This window comes from Aspergillus fumigatus, chromosome 5, assembly GCF_000002655.1.
Source record: "Aspergillus fumigatus Af293 chromosome 5, whole genome shotgun sequence".
In the NCBI taxonomy this organism is placed as follows: Eukaryota; Fungi; Ascomycota; class Eurotiomycetes; order Eurotiales; family Aspergillaceae; genus Aspergillus; species Aspergillus fumigatus.
The window spans coordinates 997,865-1,014,471 of NC_007198.1; the positions used below are offsets into that span (position 1 = coordinate 997,865).

Below are 16,607 nucleotides of genomic sequence, written 5' to 3' on the forward strand. Positions count from 1 at the left end.
GGAAAAGACTCATCCTCATGATTATTACGGCAGCATATGGTAAGCTATTCTCTTGCAGGTGCATATCAATAGTGGACCATAGAGACTCCAAGGATTGAGGTTCGAAATATCATTTTCCGGGTGGAGTAACTCTGTATGGAGTAGTAGATGGAGCAACACTGGGATGAACACTTGGACCTGAGTCAAAATTACTAACAAGAAGACAGGCTGTTATTCCCCACATGGCACGTGTCCCAATCGGACAACCCAAGAGATCAGGCTAAACCTCTCTCGGTTACCGTGATCGATGACCAGCCCATGAAAAGAGAAGAGCAGGATCCCAAAGACCTGTTCAGCTGTCCTCGCACTGGTTCAAGGTGAGCTGAAGACCAGAATCAAAGTCTGCACATATGCTAATCTTGCTTTGAATATCATCGTGGAGGATAATATAGTTCAATCTAAACTCTCTGCTCTCGTTTTCGCTCCTGCGACCTAAAGATGAGACGCGACAAGTTCAAGTGCCACAGCCAGCACAGGTATCGTAAATGCGATCAGTTGACTCGATCTATGCTGTTTTCCCACAAATGACCATGAAATCACAGACACTCAACCCGTAGACGTCTTGGATATTGCCCCACAGTGATTCTAGAATAACGACGTACGCCATAACTCCCATCTTTGCAAACTGAGGCAGTGTATATCTTGCGGATCCACGCTGATATGGATACTGTCCTTCCCTCCTCCCCTAATTGCACACCCACTTTTTGTCAACCTCCCGCTGTCCAACACGCGTCGCCACGTGAGTAAGGGTCTCCTTAAGGACGTCTTTCGATATCTTGGGAAATCTAGTGAAGCGTCATTAGCATGATGCTGAACTGAAACTCGTCCGGGGGGGGGGCAATGGAGGAGCTTATACCGTTTCTTCAAAACCTCGATCAGGCCTGTTTTCGTCAGGTCGCTACCATTCACCACCTCTTTAAATTCGGCCAGTTGCTCTGGTGTCAATGTGCGCTTCGCCTTGCCACTTGCGGTCAACAGGGTCGGGGTTACTCCTGCAGTAGCAGGCGCAGCAGTTTGGGATTGAGTGCTTGAAGGAACGACCATGAATGAATGGAGAGTGCAACGGCCCACACCACCTGCTGGGAGTTGCTCTGTTGGCTTTGGTTTTTGCCAATATGCCGTGGAGAATGGGTCAATAGGGAAGGTAACCGAATCCATGGTCGTCTGGATCCTGTACATTTCAAGCTCGTGGTCTCCGCCTTCGCCTTGCCAACGTAGTCCGGTACTCAGAGGCTCCAAATCTCCCACTATCAATCGTCGTTTGCCCTCCAGGTTATCATCATCGTCGTCCAAGAACCCATCCATGTCATCATCCCCTTCATCACTTCCTTCCTCCTCCTCCTCGGAATCCAGATCTTCGCCCTCTTCCGGCTCCTCCCACTCGGCCTCGGAATCATAGTCGTAGTTGATATCGGGTAGACCACGGTGGAAGGGATTGCGCATGAGTTTAATAGCAGCAGATTCCGGAAGCGTCTTGGTAAAAGTGCCCTGGTAAGGAGGTCGAACATCTTCACCAAACTTTAGAGATTTCATTTTGATGCGTCTGAGCAATTCTTGAGCCCGGCGCGCAGAATCAGGGTCGGACTGCTCGAGACTCTGCATTCTAAGCAGAATCTCTTTGACGGAGGCAGCCTGTCTTCCACGCCGCCGGTTATACGGCATGAGTCGGAAAAGTTCAGAGGGCCGGAATGAAAGAGGCTCCGCGGACCCATTTCGATAGGATTGTAGGCAAGCATCGACCCTTTCTCGCACGTGAGAAAGAGCCTGTGGATCACGTTCGAACTGGTGCGGCGGGGCGATTCTTGTGTGAGACTGTAAGAAGAAGTCCGGAAATTCTCGTTGATAGTCAGATTGAGGCGGAGTGGGGTTCTGGGAGGTTGACTTTGAGACACCATCGGCGATCGGTATCTTGGGTGAGTCGGAAGCAGTATCGTCAGTTGGCTGTGCTGGAGGTTTAGGTTTGACGAAAAATGCATTCAGTTTCGTTTGTGCCTAATCAGAGGTTAGCAAGTAGAAGAGGCCATTGGATTGAAAAATACCATCATTGGATAGCGAAATGCTTACCCTTTCCTTCTTCAACTTTTCCTCTTCTTTCTTACGTTTCTCTTCTTCTTTAGCGGCCTTCTCCTCTTCCTTCAGCCTCTTCTTCTCTTCTTTTCGCTTACGTTCCTCCTCCCGTTCGGCTTCGCGCTTTTTTCTCTCTTCTTCCTTTATGCGCTTCTCCTCTTCTTTCTTGGCTTTCTCCTCTAACTTCTGCCGTTCTTTTGCTTCCTTCTCCTGTTGTTTAGCTTCTTTGCTCGCAGGTGACAGCTTCCGCTTTTTGGCACTTGGCGCAGGGGCGTTGGTGGTCTTCGTAGGGGTCGATGGCTGTGTATTTTTTGATGTGGTTTCCGTTGTAGAGCTTGGTTGACGAACTTCTACAAACACCGATCCGCCAGGCGTTGTTGTATTCGCAACGTTCTGTTGATTCGGAATTTCAATGCTGGCTGGGGGGCCTGACGGTGTTTTGACATGTTGGTCGGTTGGGGTGCAGGACGCTGCGGCGTGAGATAATGATGGGTCTTGGTTTTCTTGATCACATATTTTCGATGTCTTCCTGCTTTCTGGCGAATGTGGTGATGCCTCAATCTCCTGGATTGAGCGCTTTCTCGACGCTGACGGCGAAGTGGGATAGGATTGGGGTGGAAGGGAAGAGAGACCCGACGAGCTGTCAACGGACACTTCCATTCTGTGCTGGTCTCAAGGCTACCTAATTAAAATAGCTGAACCCAGATGTCAATTTCTTTGCCCAGAGACTGCCCAGGGAAGGTCAAGCCATGAGAGGTCAGGTCGGTGACCCTTCCGTAGCCGTGTTGTGAAACACGCGTTAATTGAAGTTCGCGCCTTCTTCGCGTCTGCGGAGGGGAAGGCACGTGCTTTCCCGCTGCTTTAACCCCCTTTACATTACAATGCCTTTTTCTTGCTGATTTAGAGTAATTTCGTCTGCACTTCCAAGCATGAGCTAGTGAATATGGACTTACCGAAGTCCACTCTAGCAGCTTTAGGATGGACTTGCAGACATACATTCACTGGTGACTTCAACTCAGCTTTAGCAGCCTCGAATGGCTCCAGAATTGAATCAAGCGACATCAAGCTGAGTGTCCATTGGTTGATCTACCTCAACTCTTGCGCAGTTGAGGAGATTGAAGTTTACTGTGACTTGTGAGGGAAAGAGTTCTTGATTGACTTGAAGTAAGCCTCTTCTTCAGCTTGTATTCAAGGCAGCAAGGCAAGGGTCTACTCAGTTGAGGTCTCTTTACCAGCATGGAACCTCAGCGATTTACGGGTTTTCCATCACCATAGTCTCCACCATAAGGAGCGCCACCGAGAATCGTATAGAGCATCCTGGAAGACTGCCATGTGCAGTTTTATGTGGACAGTTCCTCGTGTAATAGTGCCGTCTTTATCTTAGTCTACCGTTCTACATGGCCTCAAACGGAGCACCCCAGGGTAAGTCTGGACTTCCCACCTTCTCCTCCAGTAAAAGTGCATGCGCCACCAAATCCTACTTATTGTACTTCCATATTCGCTCGTTTCTTCAGCAGCGCCCCCGAGCAACCTGCATTGCGCCTGGGTCCCGCGGTACCTCATTGTTGCGTGCGACGTACTGCGGAGTGCAAAAGAGGCATTTCATGCGCTTCAATTGTTTCAAATATGCTCTCTCCTGAGTCTGAACTCTGGCGCGGACGCAATAGGTTGAGAATTAATTAAGGCTTTGAGATACCCGCTCGTTTGTGGACGCACTCACGAGTTTGAACGAGGGCAAGGCAGCAATGAATGACGACAGTGGTAGCAGTGCTGGGGCTGAAAGCACTTCTCCTTCTTGCGTCGGACTAGGGAAGCGTGATCTCTGGGTTGCCTGAGGCATAATGGAAAGACATGTCTGTTCAAATTTGGAACAGGGATCTCTAGTAGCAAGTCCACTCAGGATACGTTCGAGACCGGGCATAACGTCTCATAAATAGATATGCGGCCCTGTTCCCATACTCCCTACACGATTGACAAACAAGACAGTAAGCGACTGTGTTCTACGTCAATTGGAAACCAATGTCTGGTATGTACAAGTCATATTATTAGAATTAGCGATACGGCGCAGAAGATTGGTATAAGAGCGCCCCAAAGGTGCAAAATATGCAAATACACACAGTGAGCAGATGAAGACGAATGCGCCGTAGGCAGATTTGTCGAAGAATGTAGTGAAGGTAGAATAACCCCATGTAAAATGAGAAAGGGTCAGCTTAAGCCTTCAAGCGACCCATGATGAACAGCATGCAGCAGTAACGATGGACAGCCGGCCGCAGAAAGAAAAAGAAAGGTAGGAGAAATGCACAGTATGTGATGATGAAAGGGGTAGAAATCAGCGACGCGGGACCCTAGCTTTTATGTCCAGCATAAAATTGGGCAAGGAGTCCTGCTACCAGAACCCGAGCCCGGCTGTCTTTAATTGCTGCTCAAGCGAAAAAGTCCTGGCGGAATGTCCGCAGGGCAAAACACTCAGTCACTGAGATCGGGATTTGCGACGAAAAGTCGCACGTTCGTCATTGTGGTCGTCCGTTCATCCACACTTCCTCTGCGCCGCAATTCGTCCGCCTTCCGGGCCTTCTCAGCAGCGGTGGTGGCGGCACTGGGCGCTGCCATGTCACCTACAGATCCGAAGCTATCCTCTTGCTCACTGGTCTTGCTATGACTAGTGGCAGAATCGTCCTTGGCAGATGAGGCTCTTTCCTGCTCGTGGCGCTCCGCTGGAGGATTTTCCGTAACTTCTGGAAGATCAGCCCTTTCGTTGGGCGGGGTATTATTACTCCCCGAGGTGCCCTGGGAAGGCCGCTGGTAGCTACTAGGGTAGCGGTAATTGCTCCCGAGAGAACTGCGGCCGCTGCCCGTGCGGCGATGAGGAAATCCATTATCACTATGTCCATCCTCGTCTCCGTCGCCCACCTCGTTTGCACTGAGCCGGACCGGAACGGTCGCTCCAACGAGAGCTGACGCCGAAAATTCTGTCACTCCCTTGTTTCCATGCTTGTTCTTGCCGCTTGCCAGGGTACCGGTGCGTCCGGCGCCAGCGCCGTGGACTTCCAGGTAGGCCCTTTTCTTATCCGCTAGCTTTTGGGCCCGAAGTCGGGGATCTTCAGGCTGAGCTCGATCACACCAGACAGTTGCCTTCTGCCTGCGCATGAGAGCCACGTAGCCGACTTGAGTGTTGGTCGAGCGGGATGATGTACTCCGGCGGATATCAGAGCTAAAGTTGTTTCCGGTTGAGCTGGTCGAGGTGGTGGCACTAGTGTTAGACAGGCGCCTTGATTGGTGACTAACGTGGCTGGTCATTGTGTATTGCGGCGAAGGGGCGCCGGCATATTGTTGCTGATGCGCCCCGTACGGCGAGACGTGGGACGAAGAAGCTCGATTGCGGCTGGCCGACGAGACGGAGGGATGGGGAGAAACCTCTTGTTGTAGGTGGTGGTGGTGGTGCTGTTGCTGTTGCTGCGGACGATAATGGTGCGGCGGTTGTTGCTGGTGAGGCTCGTAGGATTGAAAAGGGTAGCCACGATGCATTCCAGGGACGGGCTTCCGAGAAGGTGCCTGGTGAATTGGGAGTCGATAGTCGGTCATGGTGGGCTGAGCTTGCACGCCAGCCATGCAGGACCGAAAGCAGTTGAGAGGTTGCGGCAGAAAAGAAGATTCCAAAGGTTACTGATTAAGTAGAGGCGGCAAGAGCCGAGTGCAAGCACTATCTGCCCTGTCGAGTAAAAAACGACTGCCAAAAGTCGCCTTGATTGAGAATGGAAGGAAGAGGCGTGATGGAAGTAAGGGAACCCAAATTTGCCTTGTCGCGCGATGATGGATGATGGATCAGCGAATTGGCCGGCGATTCCGTTGTGTGGTACATGCAGCAGTATTCGGCGGCTGCAGCGAGGGAAAAGAGAGGAAAGAAAAAGGATTGGTCCAACGAAGGAATCGTGGGGATTAATGAGATTCCACAAAAGAAAGCACACGCAAAGATTTCAATGCTCGAAACGGCCAATTTTCTGTTCTCAGTCGAGGTTACAGGGAGCAGCACTTGATGCTGTGAGGAGTACTCCGTTGCGACAGGAGAAAGATCGATCAGGCCGCTTTGGGAACAGGCACGAGGGGAGGCCTTGGCGGTCTTGGGCGGTTATTTGACTGCAGATTCAGCAAGCCACTTTGGATAGACACGCTGGCAATAGATGACAGCTGAAAAGTAGAGAGAAGGAGTAATAAAAAATCAGCCAACCTCGACGAGACAAGAGGAGAGCTATGGCTGTTTAAACATACCTTTAGTTTGGGGAGCATTAATCGGTCGGCCGATGAAATGAGCGAAAGAAGGCGAACAACACAGAAAAAAGGTAAAGTACCTACCTTAGTTTTTGCTTTTCAAGACCCAGTTTGGCTGGTACGGGACCGGTACCTTACTGGTTCTGTACCCAAATACAGGCACAGGGAAAGGGAAGATATGGGAATTGGTAAACATCAGCACAGCCACATGTTTCATCCACAGAATCGCTGCGAATCATTATGTAGATGCGGAGTACATATCTCCCTGGCCACTTTAAAATGATAATACCTACTAATCATACCAATAATTCAAAGCATTGAAATTTCTCCGGGTTACTAAAGGACAAGTAAGAGACATCATGATGAAGTCATGACTTGAGGACATTCCCTTTGTCTTCCACGACTGGAACCACACAACCACCAAGGTTAAGCCTTTCATGTTAGGGTAATGATGACAAAGGCAGTACTCAATAACAAACAGTAAACAAACAAAAGGGTCCGTGCCTCTTATCAGTGTGCTTGGAGTTGCTTTCTGTGAAGCGGCTAAGTTAGCACTGAAGCATGAAGACTCGAAGTCTCAAAAGTCAAGATGCAGTCATCCTCGTGGGGTTCCTTCCTAGTCCAGTCATGATGCGTGGAGGAGGCACGCACCGTGAATAGTCCATGGCTAGTCTACCTTTGTTAGCTGTTACAAGATAGCTAACAAACTTTAGTAATTGATTTCCTTCCCTTCCATAAATCAATACAGAGAACCGTGTATTTGGGGCTTGTGCTTTTACCCAGCTAAACATGACTATCGTTAAAGTGGTTTGTGTACCAGTATATAGCAGTGCTGCGCCACAGTTTTAGGCACGTGGAGCCCTAATATGGTAGGGATAATACCGGTAAATAATACCATAACCACTTCGGGCCGTACTACAGACTCAAGTTCCCAAGGTTCGAAAGGTACGTACTCCGCCTCTGTACAAGCGCCTTGTCAATTTTACCCTTCGTGGTACCTGAGTAACATATCGGATCAATTTCTTCACTCAACGTCCCGTTGATTTAGTCTAAACTAGAGGGACCATGACGTCGTATACTCCACCATCTGGAGATATGGCCGGAAGCTCGGAAGAAAGAAAGATCCTTTGCTGTAGACTTGGATCCTGAGGTCCAAAAATTGCTACTGAGAGAAGCGAGAGAGCGTATAGAGCATGGCTTTAGTCAGGCACAGGAAGGTAGTTACATTTCCCTATCTAACTTTGCCCTGACTATCACTTGCAGTAATGGCAACAGATCGTCCAGCATTTGCATAAGTTTCTCCGAGTGGTGAAAGAGTCAAATGACGCGATAATTAGGTAGGTAGCCTACACTGATAACGCTCAGTCCATCGAATCATCCCACCAGGGCTCCTATAGGTTACATTCAGCTGTTGTAACATTTCTCAGAGCCGCTCGAATGGGGCAATCGCCACCGGTTTCGATCCTTTCAGCTCGCCATGGATTCCGATGCTGGTAAGCCTGGTAAGGTACTACTTACGGATTTCATACCGTAACGAGGGTATCTACTCCGTACGTACTGGAGATACGCGCTGCAGTATGCATGATCAACTTGTGCACAGATGTCCCAATCAGACATCTTGACAGCATTTATCATTATTCTTGTATCTCCAACCGCCCATCTGCTGGGGAAAGAATCGAAAGAATTGTAAAAATCGAAATGGAATTATTGCGACCCTGTTGATGCTGACCGACGCACCGATGATTGACTGACAGCCCGTTGCCGACTGTGGCTGTGGCTAGGGATCCCCTCATACCACCAGAACCCAATTGAATTCTCCAGATCTCGTTTCTCAGCCCTAAGATTGTCTCACATGTTGCGATTCCCGCACATGCTGAATGGCCAAAGCTTCTCTCCCTCCATTGAGGGGTCATGGGTATCATTTGTGATGGCGTCCACCAATAATCCCGTCGCTCTAGAAGGCCATTCTGAGACATTGGCTACGCTACCTACAGTTTAGACTTGCCTCCCTCGATCCACACCAATACTCCATCTCCTCGGATATCATAGTCCCGTCCTCTCTCCCATCCCATCCAGGTCTTGAGCGTCTCCTGCCCGCCGGTACCAGGTAACAGCCCGCCTCCTGTCCATCCGCCGTCGTCAGCCGGGATGGGAAGACCGGGCGTGTCAACCAGGTGCACCGCAGGCCGCTGCTCGTAACCACTCTGTTCCAATTCCGCCTGCTCCAGAACGGGCGTCGCGCAAGCATCCGTGCCATCAAAGATGGCCTCCCACTCCGCCCGCGTCTTTTCCTTGAATCGCCGCTCAAACGCGGCTCGCAGGGCGGGCCAATTCGCCCTGTCCTCCCGTGCGGGGAGATCCCCTGTTTCAAAACCCAGCCCCTTGATCAGCGCTGCGTAAAACTGCGGCTCCAACGCTCCGACCGCAAAATACTTGCCCCGGTCTTTGCACTCGTAGGTGCCGTAGAAGGGACTGCCGCCGTCCAACATATTCTCGCCGCGGGGTAGATTCCACAGCGGCGTTTGCCGGTTCAATCGCGGCATCGTCGCCAAGTACGCGGACCCATCTACCATGTTGGCTTCGACCACCTGGCCACGTCCTGTGTGCGCACGCGCCAACAGCGCCAGCAGGATCCCGAGGAAGCACATGGCGCCTCCGCCGGCGAAATCGCCCAGGATGTTGCCCGGTGCGTAAGGGGGTTCTCCCTTCCGGCCAAGCATGGACAGTACCCCAGACACCGCGATGTAATTGATGTCATGGCCCGCCATATCTTTGTATTTGCCGTCCCGACGGAAGCCCGTCATGCGAGCCACAATCAGGCGCGGGTTGTGTTTCAGGAGCACATCGGACGGCGAGAGGCCCAGACGTTCCAGCACACCCGGACGGTAGGGATCAATCAGGACATCGGCCTTTGTCAGGATAGAGAGAAGAAGGCGGTGGGAAGTTTTGTCTCGCAGGTCCAGCGTGATGGACGTTTTCCGGCGAGTCAACTGGTCTGTGGAGATGGATTTCGGTCGATCAACTCGCAGCACTGACGCGCCATAGTCTGCGAGTAGAAGTCCAGCGAACGGGCCTATATCGTTAGAGATAGTCAATTTGTTTGAATGCAGGCATAGTACCAACCTGGAGCCAGGCCCGCCAGCTCAACGACTCGAACTCCTGCGAGTGGAAGGGATGACTTGGACATAGGTCTGGTCAATCTCTGACTGTGAGTGATCTGTCACTAGACGTCCAATCCCGAGAAACCTCGATAGGGAATAACAGATGTAGCCAACCCGCTGGCCTGCGGCGCGATGTGCATGATGATGGTTTAATAGCTTAAGACTGATGAATGAGCAACCGTTTCTCCGCAGCCGAGGCCCGGGGCCACGTGCGGGGAAACCAACAGTGCTGCCAGGGAAGCTCCAGAGCATATATACAGTTATGCAGTGTGAATGTGATGATTGCTATACAACATTTACTGTTTATCAACAAGTTCATCATGACTTGCGATACTGCTATGCCCGAGATGTATAAATCACCTTGTCAAAACGCGGTATGACCCCTTCTGTTCACCAATCATCGCGACCCTCGGCCCTTCCCTCATCATACGCATTGCCTATATTGTCGCCGAATTGTTCCACCTCGCCGACTTTTCGTCCAGTCCATTCCGCCGCATTCTCCGGGAACTCCTCGATGTCGTCAACTGCATTGTCCCACTTCTGCTCGATGCGGTCCTCGGCGCGATCCCAGCCCTGTTCGATATTCTCTGGGATCGCCTCTATCTCACCAACCTAAATATAAACACCATCTTCGTCAGCGTCTGCACAGCAGATCATACGCAACCACGGCAGGAGAGCTTGTACAAACCTTTTCGCCTGTCCACCGTGCGGCATTCTCAGGGAAATCCTCAACATTCTGCTCGATTCTCTCCTTCTTTTCATCCCAGTCCTCATCTGGCCAGAGTCAATGATCCTCCTCCATTGTTTTGGTTTGATCAAGAACAACTCACGGATTTTCTCCCCCTCATGCATTAGTATCGCACCACCCACCAGACCGGCCGCTCCCGCCGCCGCACCATACATCATACTGTGATCCTTGTGTTCGGGTCGCTGTTCCTGCGCCTGCAGGTAGCCGCCTTCATACCCATACGAAGGCTGAGGCTGACCGTACGATCGCTCTCCGTAGGACGGACCGCCACTGCCGCCGTACGGTCGCTCCCAGGACCTCTCGCCGGTCTGCTCGTTCACGTAGAACCAACGCTGGTCGCGATCATCCCAGCGGGCGACCCACGGGTAAGGGAGATCCTGGGGAGGGGCGGGGCCTGAATTGTAACCTTGCCCCTGTCCACCGTAGCTGGGCTGCTGCTGGTTGTAAGAGGAGTAGCCGTCGCCGCCGCTGTTGCTGCTGCCACCAGTAGCCTTTTCAGCGAACTTTTCGATCATTTTACCGAGGAATCCGTCCATGGTGATATGAATTGCAATTGCAAAGTAGCAGATATAAAATACGTAACTGATAGTTCACGAGCAGGGGGGATCTGAGAGAGGGGGGAAGGTAGACTGGACTCCAATCACGCCAGCTAAGGAGGGTCCGTTCTCGATATTTATACGTTGCATTTGTTTACTCTGATACGCCTTGGGAGAGGAGGGGGGGACTACTAAAATAAGGGACTATCTATCCTAGTTTCCTCCAGGATGCGGATCCATAGGGGAAGTGACCGATATTATCTATTCCGTACAGAGAAAAAATCGCGCTCAATCAAAGAACCAGCCACGACATGCCCCTCCTCAGTCCATCCTGTGCAGACTGTGATAGGCCCACTTCAGCGGTCAGCCACATCAGCCCCTGTGCTGCTGTATTGGCCTATGCGTACGATTTGTGGCGCAACGAAACACTGCTGTCTTACCTCTCGTTCGTACCTTACGCAATAGATACATTATCTTACGAGGAGAGATACAGTCCTGACGCTCTTGTTCCTTGTCGAATTATCAATCAATCGTCTAACCCAATCGAAAAGGACGCTATTGATTCTTGGAGAGGTAGGAAGACATTGAAATCAATACGCCGGATGACAGCTTGGATCAGTCGGATCAACCCGTCTTGGCCCTGAAAGCTTGTTTCCCTATGTACTAATTGGTAATTTAATCCCTCGCTCGGCTCAATACGACTAAGTTTAGGCATCATCATTTCAGGCACCGCCAGTAGCGCCTTATTGGCTCAATTAGGTCTATGGATGGCGGATCCGGTACCGACTTGCAAATACTTGAATGATAGAGAATGTCTCATGCTATTAGAGAAGTTCTGATGGGACGTCAAAATGAAAAGTCTCATGCTCTATACAATATGCAAACGTTTCATGCATCGACCGAGAGTGACAAAGAAATTGGACGCGGTGCGTCGAGGGTGGAAGTGGTATAGGACTGCTTAATTAAGGACCAGCGCAGACTGGACCAGGTCGAATTGTAATGTAAACACATCGAGATTAAAAAAAAGACAAGCAAAAAAAACAATGTCAGCTAGAATAGCAGTCCTTCATTATACATTATCTGCCCACATGACAGCTCACATGGTTGGTGCTCTACAACACGAAGAACGCCGACAGGGTGAGAACCGTGAGGACCAAGCCGTGGCCCAGTCCAGTCACGCGCGAGGCAGCACCGGTGGACAAGGGCGACACAGCTTCTTGAGTGTAGCTGGGAGGAATGGGCACGTGAGAGCTACTGCCGGAGTTTTGACCCGATGGCTTGGCCGATGGCTTCACGGCCAGCGTCGACGAAGGGTGGACTGTGCCGGTACCGAGAATCAGGGGGCGGCTCGAAGTGGGACGAACCAGGGTCACAATCTCGGTGCTCGTGCTGACCTGAGTCACTGCTGGGGGGGGAACCGGTTCTTCAGAAAAGCTGCCGTTGCCACCGGTAGGGGAAGCACCTGATGGCTGGGTAGGGTTCGATCCCTCACCAGTCGCGGCAGGGGGTGCGGGCACCGCGTCGGTCGACGTCGACCCAGTTTCAGTCACAGGCAGTGTCAACGTCACGGTGGTTGGCTTGGCAGCGCACTGAGTGCAGATGGTCACAGTGGTGGTCCAGCCTTCGGGAACGGTGGGCGCTGTGGTTTGCGAACCGGCTCCACCAGGTCCAGATGGAGGGTTTGTAACGGTGGCCGTGGCGGTTGCAGTGTTAGTACCTGGACAGTACGTGGTTGTGTACGTAGTAGTCACAGTAGTGAAGCCAGTAGGGCAGATATCGATGTAGGAAGTCACAATAATAGTGGTAATGGTCACAGGCTCTGAGGTGGCGCCGGTAGCAGTGGCTGAAGAGGTGGCGGTGGGCGCAGCGGTGATGGAGTCGGTCGCCGCGGTAGTGGTCGTCGATCCGCTGCCATTGCCGTTGCCGCTGCCGACAGTAGTAGAACTCTCGTCGGTGGACGAGGAAGACGAGGACGTGGTGGCAGTGGCGGTTGTCGATGGACCGGCGGGTTGCGATGGGGCAGTGCCGACGTCAGTCTGTGTAGAGCTGGACAAATCGGTAGAGCTGGATTCGGATGAGCTGGGCGCGGGCGTAGGCGAGACTGTCAGTGTCAAGGTAACCAAAGGAGTCGATGATGCGACTGCCTCGCTAGAAGAGGACGAGCCCCCGGGAATGGCCGGGGTGCTGGACGGAACAGATGTTCCAGGAACAACGGGAGTGCTCGAGGCAACCGCGCTGCTTGAGGAGACAGGGCTGCTGGAAGCAGAGGTTCCAGGAACAACAGGAGTACTTGAGGCAACCGCGCTGCTCGAGGAGACAGGGCTGCTTGAGGCAGAGGTTCCAGGAACAACGGGAGTGCTCGAGGCAACCGCGCTGCTCGAGGAGACAGGGCTGCTTGAGGCAGAGGTTCCAGGAATGACTGGGGTGCTGGGCGAAGTAGATGTTCCAGGAACCACGGGCGTGCTCGAGGCAACTGCGCTGCTTGAGGAGACAGGGCTGCTGGAAGCAGAGGTTCCAGGAACAACGGGAGTGCTCGAGGCAACCGCGCTGCTTGAGGAGACAGGGCTGCTGGAAGCAGAGGTTCCAGGAACAACAGGAGTACTTGAGGCAACCGGGGTGCTGGAAGGAACGGCACTGCTAGACGGAGATGGGGTCTCAGAGACGGCAGGGGTGCTAGAAGGCACAGCACTGCTTGATGGCGAAGGTGTGGTCACCGGAGTGCTAGATGGGATAGCACTGGAGGAGGTTACGGGAGGGCTCGGGTCACAGTGCAAAAGAATATCCTTCATGTGGTCTGCATAGGGGGCGCCATCGATCTGGTTGTTCTCGGATGCGGTCGCCTCCCAAAGCATGATACCTCCAAAGGTGTCCGGGTACCGGTCCATGTAGGTGGAAACGAGGGACTCCACCTCATCGGGAGTAAGGTAGTAACCCTGGTTGGCCGCAGTCTCACTGGCCGGCAGACCAACATAGAGCTTGGCGTCCTTGCTGGCAGACGCCTTGAGGACGGTCACCCAGGCGTCGAAGTTGAACGTTCCGAGACTGGTGTCGATGAAGCTCTTAGCCGAGCATGCAGCGGTGTTGTAGTATTGAATCCAGATGAAGTCGAAGGCGGCGTTAAAGATTGCATCACTGAGCTGGGCATCGGGGATGATACACTGGGGAGCAGCCGAGAGATAGAATTTGCGCTCCGGCACCTGGTTGAAGTACTGACGGAAGGTGTTGGCCATGGTAGCATAGCCTAGTGAATATTCTGTCAGCAACACCGTCACAGCCGAAGGAGATTCATGCAGCCTTCAGAGAGTTCGGGAAACATACCAAACCCGCCGTTGTGCTCAATGTCAAAGTCAAAACCATCAACGACGACATCCCCAAAGGGACGAGGACCCTCCCAGCCCTCAGCGACTGGGCCAAAAGCTCCCCACAAGAAAGTGGCGAACGCGACAGCACTGTCCTCGGAGAGGATACTCTGGTCCGGGGGATAGGCACCACCGATGGAGAGCAGGACCTTCTTACCAGCCGCCTGGCAGATGGGAATATCCTCCATGATTTGATGGCAGCCGGACAGCAACTTGGTTACAACGCCATCATTAGTAACGTAGACAGAACCGTCGCACTGGTTGCCAAAATTGGAGCCCGGCCAGTGTCCCGGGCTCATATCGGGGAAATAGTTGATGAAACCAATATTAATGATGTCCAAGGAGGTCTCTTGACAGAAGTGGCTCAGACGGAGCTGGTTAGGACCTTGACCCTGCAAGACAATGATCAGCATGCAGAACCTGGAAGCGAAGGCGATTGCTACGGTCGAAACGTACCCAGTAGATGGCAAGGTTGGATCTTGAGGAGGCATCGAAAGCAGACGCCAGGGGAGCCAAGGCTGCAACAGCCGTGGCGACGAAAGAAAGCTTGCTGGACACCATGTTGGCAAACAAAAAAGAATGACAGCGGGATTAAATCCCAGCCAACTACCGCACAAGAAAGGAGTGTAGACGGTGAGGGTCAAAGAAAGGACGCAGACAAATGTCCGCAGGCAAGTCGGACGGTCTCTCAACGGACGAAGACTTGCGAAGTGGGAAGGCCAGACCAAAGAGAAGGAGAGATATCGTCAATGGGAGTGGTGGACATGACAGTACTTATATATGACTACGTATGGGGATGTTTATGACCAACCATCTTGCCAGCTCGGAGATTGAAGATGGCCGAATTTGCAGCCATGTCACATTATTGTTGGCCTAAAATAGTACGCAAACAAACTTCCCTGAGGCACTGTTACGGTCTCGAATGGGGACTTGCAGGGGTAATAGCAAGAAGGTCGTAGTGAGAATATGAACTCTATTCGGCACCTTGCCAGATTGAGTTCCAAAAGGCACGGCCGACTGGACAAACGAACTCATTTCTCTCAGGTGGAGGGTCAGAGGCGACTAGTCACAGGCAACCTGCCGGGTTCTAAATGCGCTACGGACTCGAAAGCATCACCAGATTGGACAGCCGAGTGGCAGTGGAAATTGAAACATACTCATAGTCGACCCGGTCGATATTGCCGTTGAGTCGGTGGCGGCAATGAGGGTGCTGATTCGACGTGGAAAGTGGAAACGGTCGACAAAAGAGCCGCATGGAGCAATGTACCACGACTCATGACTGATCAACGGTATACTGCGTAGTCCCTAGTTCCGCATTAGTGACGGGACATGCATTAGTTTGTAGTTGGGACCTTGGGGTGAAATGAATTTTACCACCTGGAAGGGTCAAGGGAGATGAAATCAAGAAAGGCCGGCGAACCCAGCCATGATGATGAATCCAATCCAACCGATAGTTGGATGTGAAGAGCCCATCCATCGCCACCAAGGATGGCTCTTCGACCATGAATGAACCAGTCAAACTAGACCTATATCTCTTCATCCCCTTTCTCGTCTTTCACACACCACATGGCGAGGGGCGTAAATGGGGGAGTAAGCGAGGCTGTGGTAACTTCACTAACTCAAATTGCTGACAGCCAGGTGGCTGCTAGTCTGTATCTCGCCATAAGCGACGACGAAGAGGAGCGAATAATGAAAGGGTCCGAGATGCCCTTGGAGGAGACTCGGGGACGTTGTGTTGCTTGGTTCCATGGGTGTGCTGGAACTAGCCTATGGAGGAAGTCTTGCCCCAACTCTGATAGCCTCAGAAATCGAGTCGCATGGTCGTGCCTTCCTTATCCAGCCTAGCGAGGGGCTGTTGCCTTCGCTGGCAGGCTCCAGGCCTTCAGGAACACCAACCATAATGCGAAGATTTTAGCGCTGGCCTGATTCAGGGTCTTGGCATTGTTTTTTCCCTGAAGGACTCGCTGGAAAACACTTTCCTGTTTCGGGCAAAGTCGCAACAACTTTTATGAATGGCTAGAAGAAAATTGGAAGTCAAAATCCGACATTTCTGGTCATGACTTGTGCTTAGTGCCAACAGTAAACAAATACCTACCTATCTAGTGTCGGAGAACGTGCCGGATCATCCGGCGGGTTTCTCGTTCGTGTCTACAGTACCTATCATGTCATCATTGACTACTCCGGAGGCAATCATTCGGTCTATACCTGACAGAGTACAAGGCTTCGGTGATATTGAACTTCACTATTGTTATTGCTGGGTTCTGAGGAAGTTCGAGCTACTCAGTTGTCAATTACTGGGAGTTCTTTATTAACTGATAGAATTTAGCATGAGGTTGCTTCTTAGGCTAATTCCCAGAGTTACATCCACTCAAAGGCTGCTCTTAGTCTCTTGCCACTGCACCAGAGTAAGATGAGAAATCTCCACCAATTT

At 51.9% G+C, this 16,607-nt stretch overlaps 5 protein-coding genes across 5 annotated transcripts; all 5 read right to left on the bottom strand.

Annotated features, from left to right (window-relative positions):
* Positions 1-340: 340 nt before the first annotated feature.
* AFUA_5G03720 (putative chromatin assembly factor 1 subunit A) lies at positions 341-3,060 on the bottom strand. The gene is made up of 3 exons (XM_742879.2): positions 2,104-3,060; positions 896-2,031; positions 341-824 (listed from the first exon to the last, which is right to left on the bottom strand). Exons 1-3 carry the CDS (start codon positions 2,764-2,766, stop codon positions 725-727), a joined length of 1,899 nt encoding a protein of 632 aa, XP_747972.1. The 5' UTR covers positions 2,767-3,060; the 3' UTR covers positions 341-724.
* A 10-nt stretch (positions 3,061-3,070) lies between these two features.
* AFUA_5G03730 (uncharacterized protein) lies at positions 3,071-6,626 on the bottom strand. The gene is made up of 2 exons (XM_077804746.1): positions 6,373-6,626; positions 3,071-6,291 (listed from the first exon to the last, which is right to left on the bottom strand). Exon 2 carries the CDS (start codon positions 5,713-5,715, stop codon positions 4,573-4,575), a length of 1,143 nt encoding a protein of 380 aa, XP_077660884.1. The 5' UTR covers positions 5,716-6,291; positions 6,373-6,626; the 3' UTR covers positions 3,071-4,572.
* A 1,734-nt stretch (positions 6,627-8,360) lies between these two features.
* AFUA_5G03740 (CaiB/BaiF CoA transferase family protein) lies at positions 8,361-9,559 on the bottom strand (the record flags this gene model as incomplete). The annotated part of the gene is made up of 2 exons (XM_742877.1): positions 8,361-9,445; positions 9,496-9,559. The coding sequence occupies 2 exons, from the start codon at positions 9,557-9,559 to the stop codon at positions 8,361-8,363; spliced, it is 1,149 nt and encodes a 382-aa protein (XP_747970.1).
* A 364-nt stretch (positions 9,560-9,923) lies between these two features.
* On the bottom strand, positions 9,924-10,817 carry AFUA_5G03750 (WW domain-containing protein; the record flags this gene model as incomplete). Its single annotated transcript, XM_742876.1, has 3 exons — positions 9,924-10,145; positions 10,222-10,307; positions 10,364-10,817. 3 exons carry the CDS (start codon positions 10,815-10,817, stop codon positions 9,924-9,926), a joined length of 762 nt encoding a protein of 253 aa, XP_747969.1.
* Positions 10,818-11,560: 743 nt separating this feature from the next.
* chiA1 (class III chitinase ChiA1) lies at positions 11,561-15,369 on the bottom strand. Its single transcript, XM_742875.2, has 3 exons — positions 14,633-15,369; positions 14,136-14,568; positions 11,561-14,058 (listed from the first exon to the last, which is right to left on the bottom strand). Exons 1-3 carry the CDS (start codon positions 14,735-14,737, stop codon positions 11,930-11,932), a joined length of 2,667 nt encoding a protein of 888 aa, XP_747968.1. The 5' UTR covers positions 14,738-15,369; the 3' UTR covers positions 11,561-11,929.
* Positions 15,370-16,607: the final 1,238 nt, after the last annotated feature.

Coding starts and splice junctions, on each gene's coding strand:
- AFUA_5G03720 (XM_742879.2), bottom strand. CDS start 2,766: ATGGAAGTGTCCGTTGACAGCTCGTCGGGTCTCTCTTCCCTTCCACCC. Junction 2,032..2,103: donor AAAAGTTGAAGAAGGAAAGG/GTAAGCATTTCG, acceptor ACCTCTGATTAG/GCACAAACGAAACTGAATGC. Junction 825..895: donor ATCGAGGTTTTGAAGAAACG/GTATAAGCTCCT, acceptor ACGCTTCACTAG/ATTTCCCAAGATATCGAAAG.
- AFUA_5G03730 (XM_077804746.1), bottom strand. CDS start 5,715: ATGGCTGGCGTGCAAGCTCAGCCCACCATGACCGACTATCGACTCCCA.
- chiA1 (XM_742875.2), bottom strand. CDS start 14,737: ATGGTGTCCAGCAAGCTTTCTTTCGTCGCCACGGCTGTTGCAGCCTTG. Junction 14,569..14,632: donor CCAACCTTGCCATCTACTGG/GTACGTTTCGAC, acceptor ATTGTCTTGCAG/GGTCAAGGTCCTAACCAGCT. Junction 14,059..14,135: donor TGAGCACAACGGCGGGTTTG/GTATGTTTCCCG, acceptor AATATTCACTAG/GCTATGCTACCATGGCCAAC.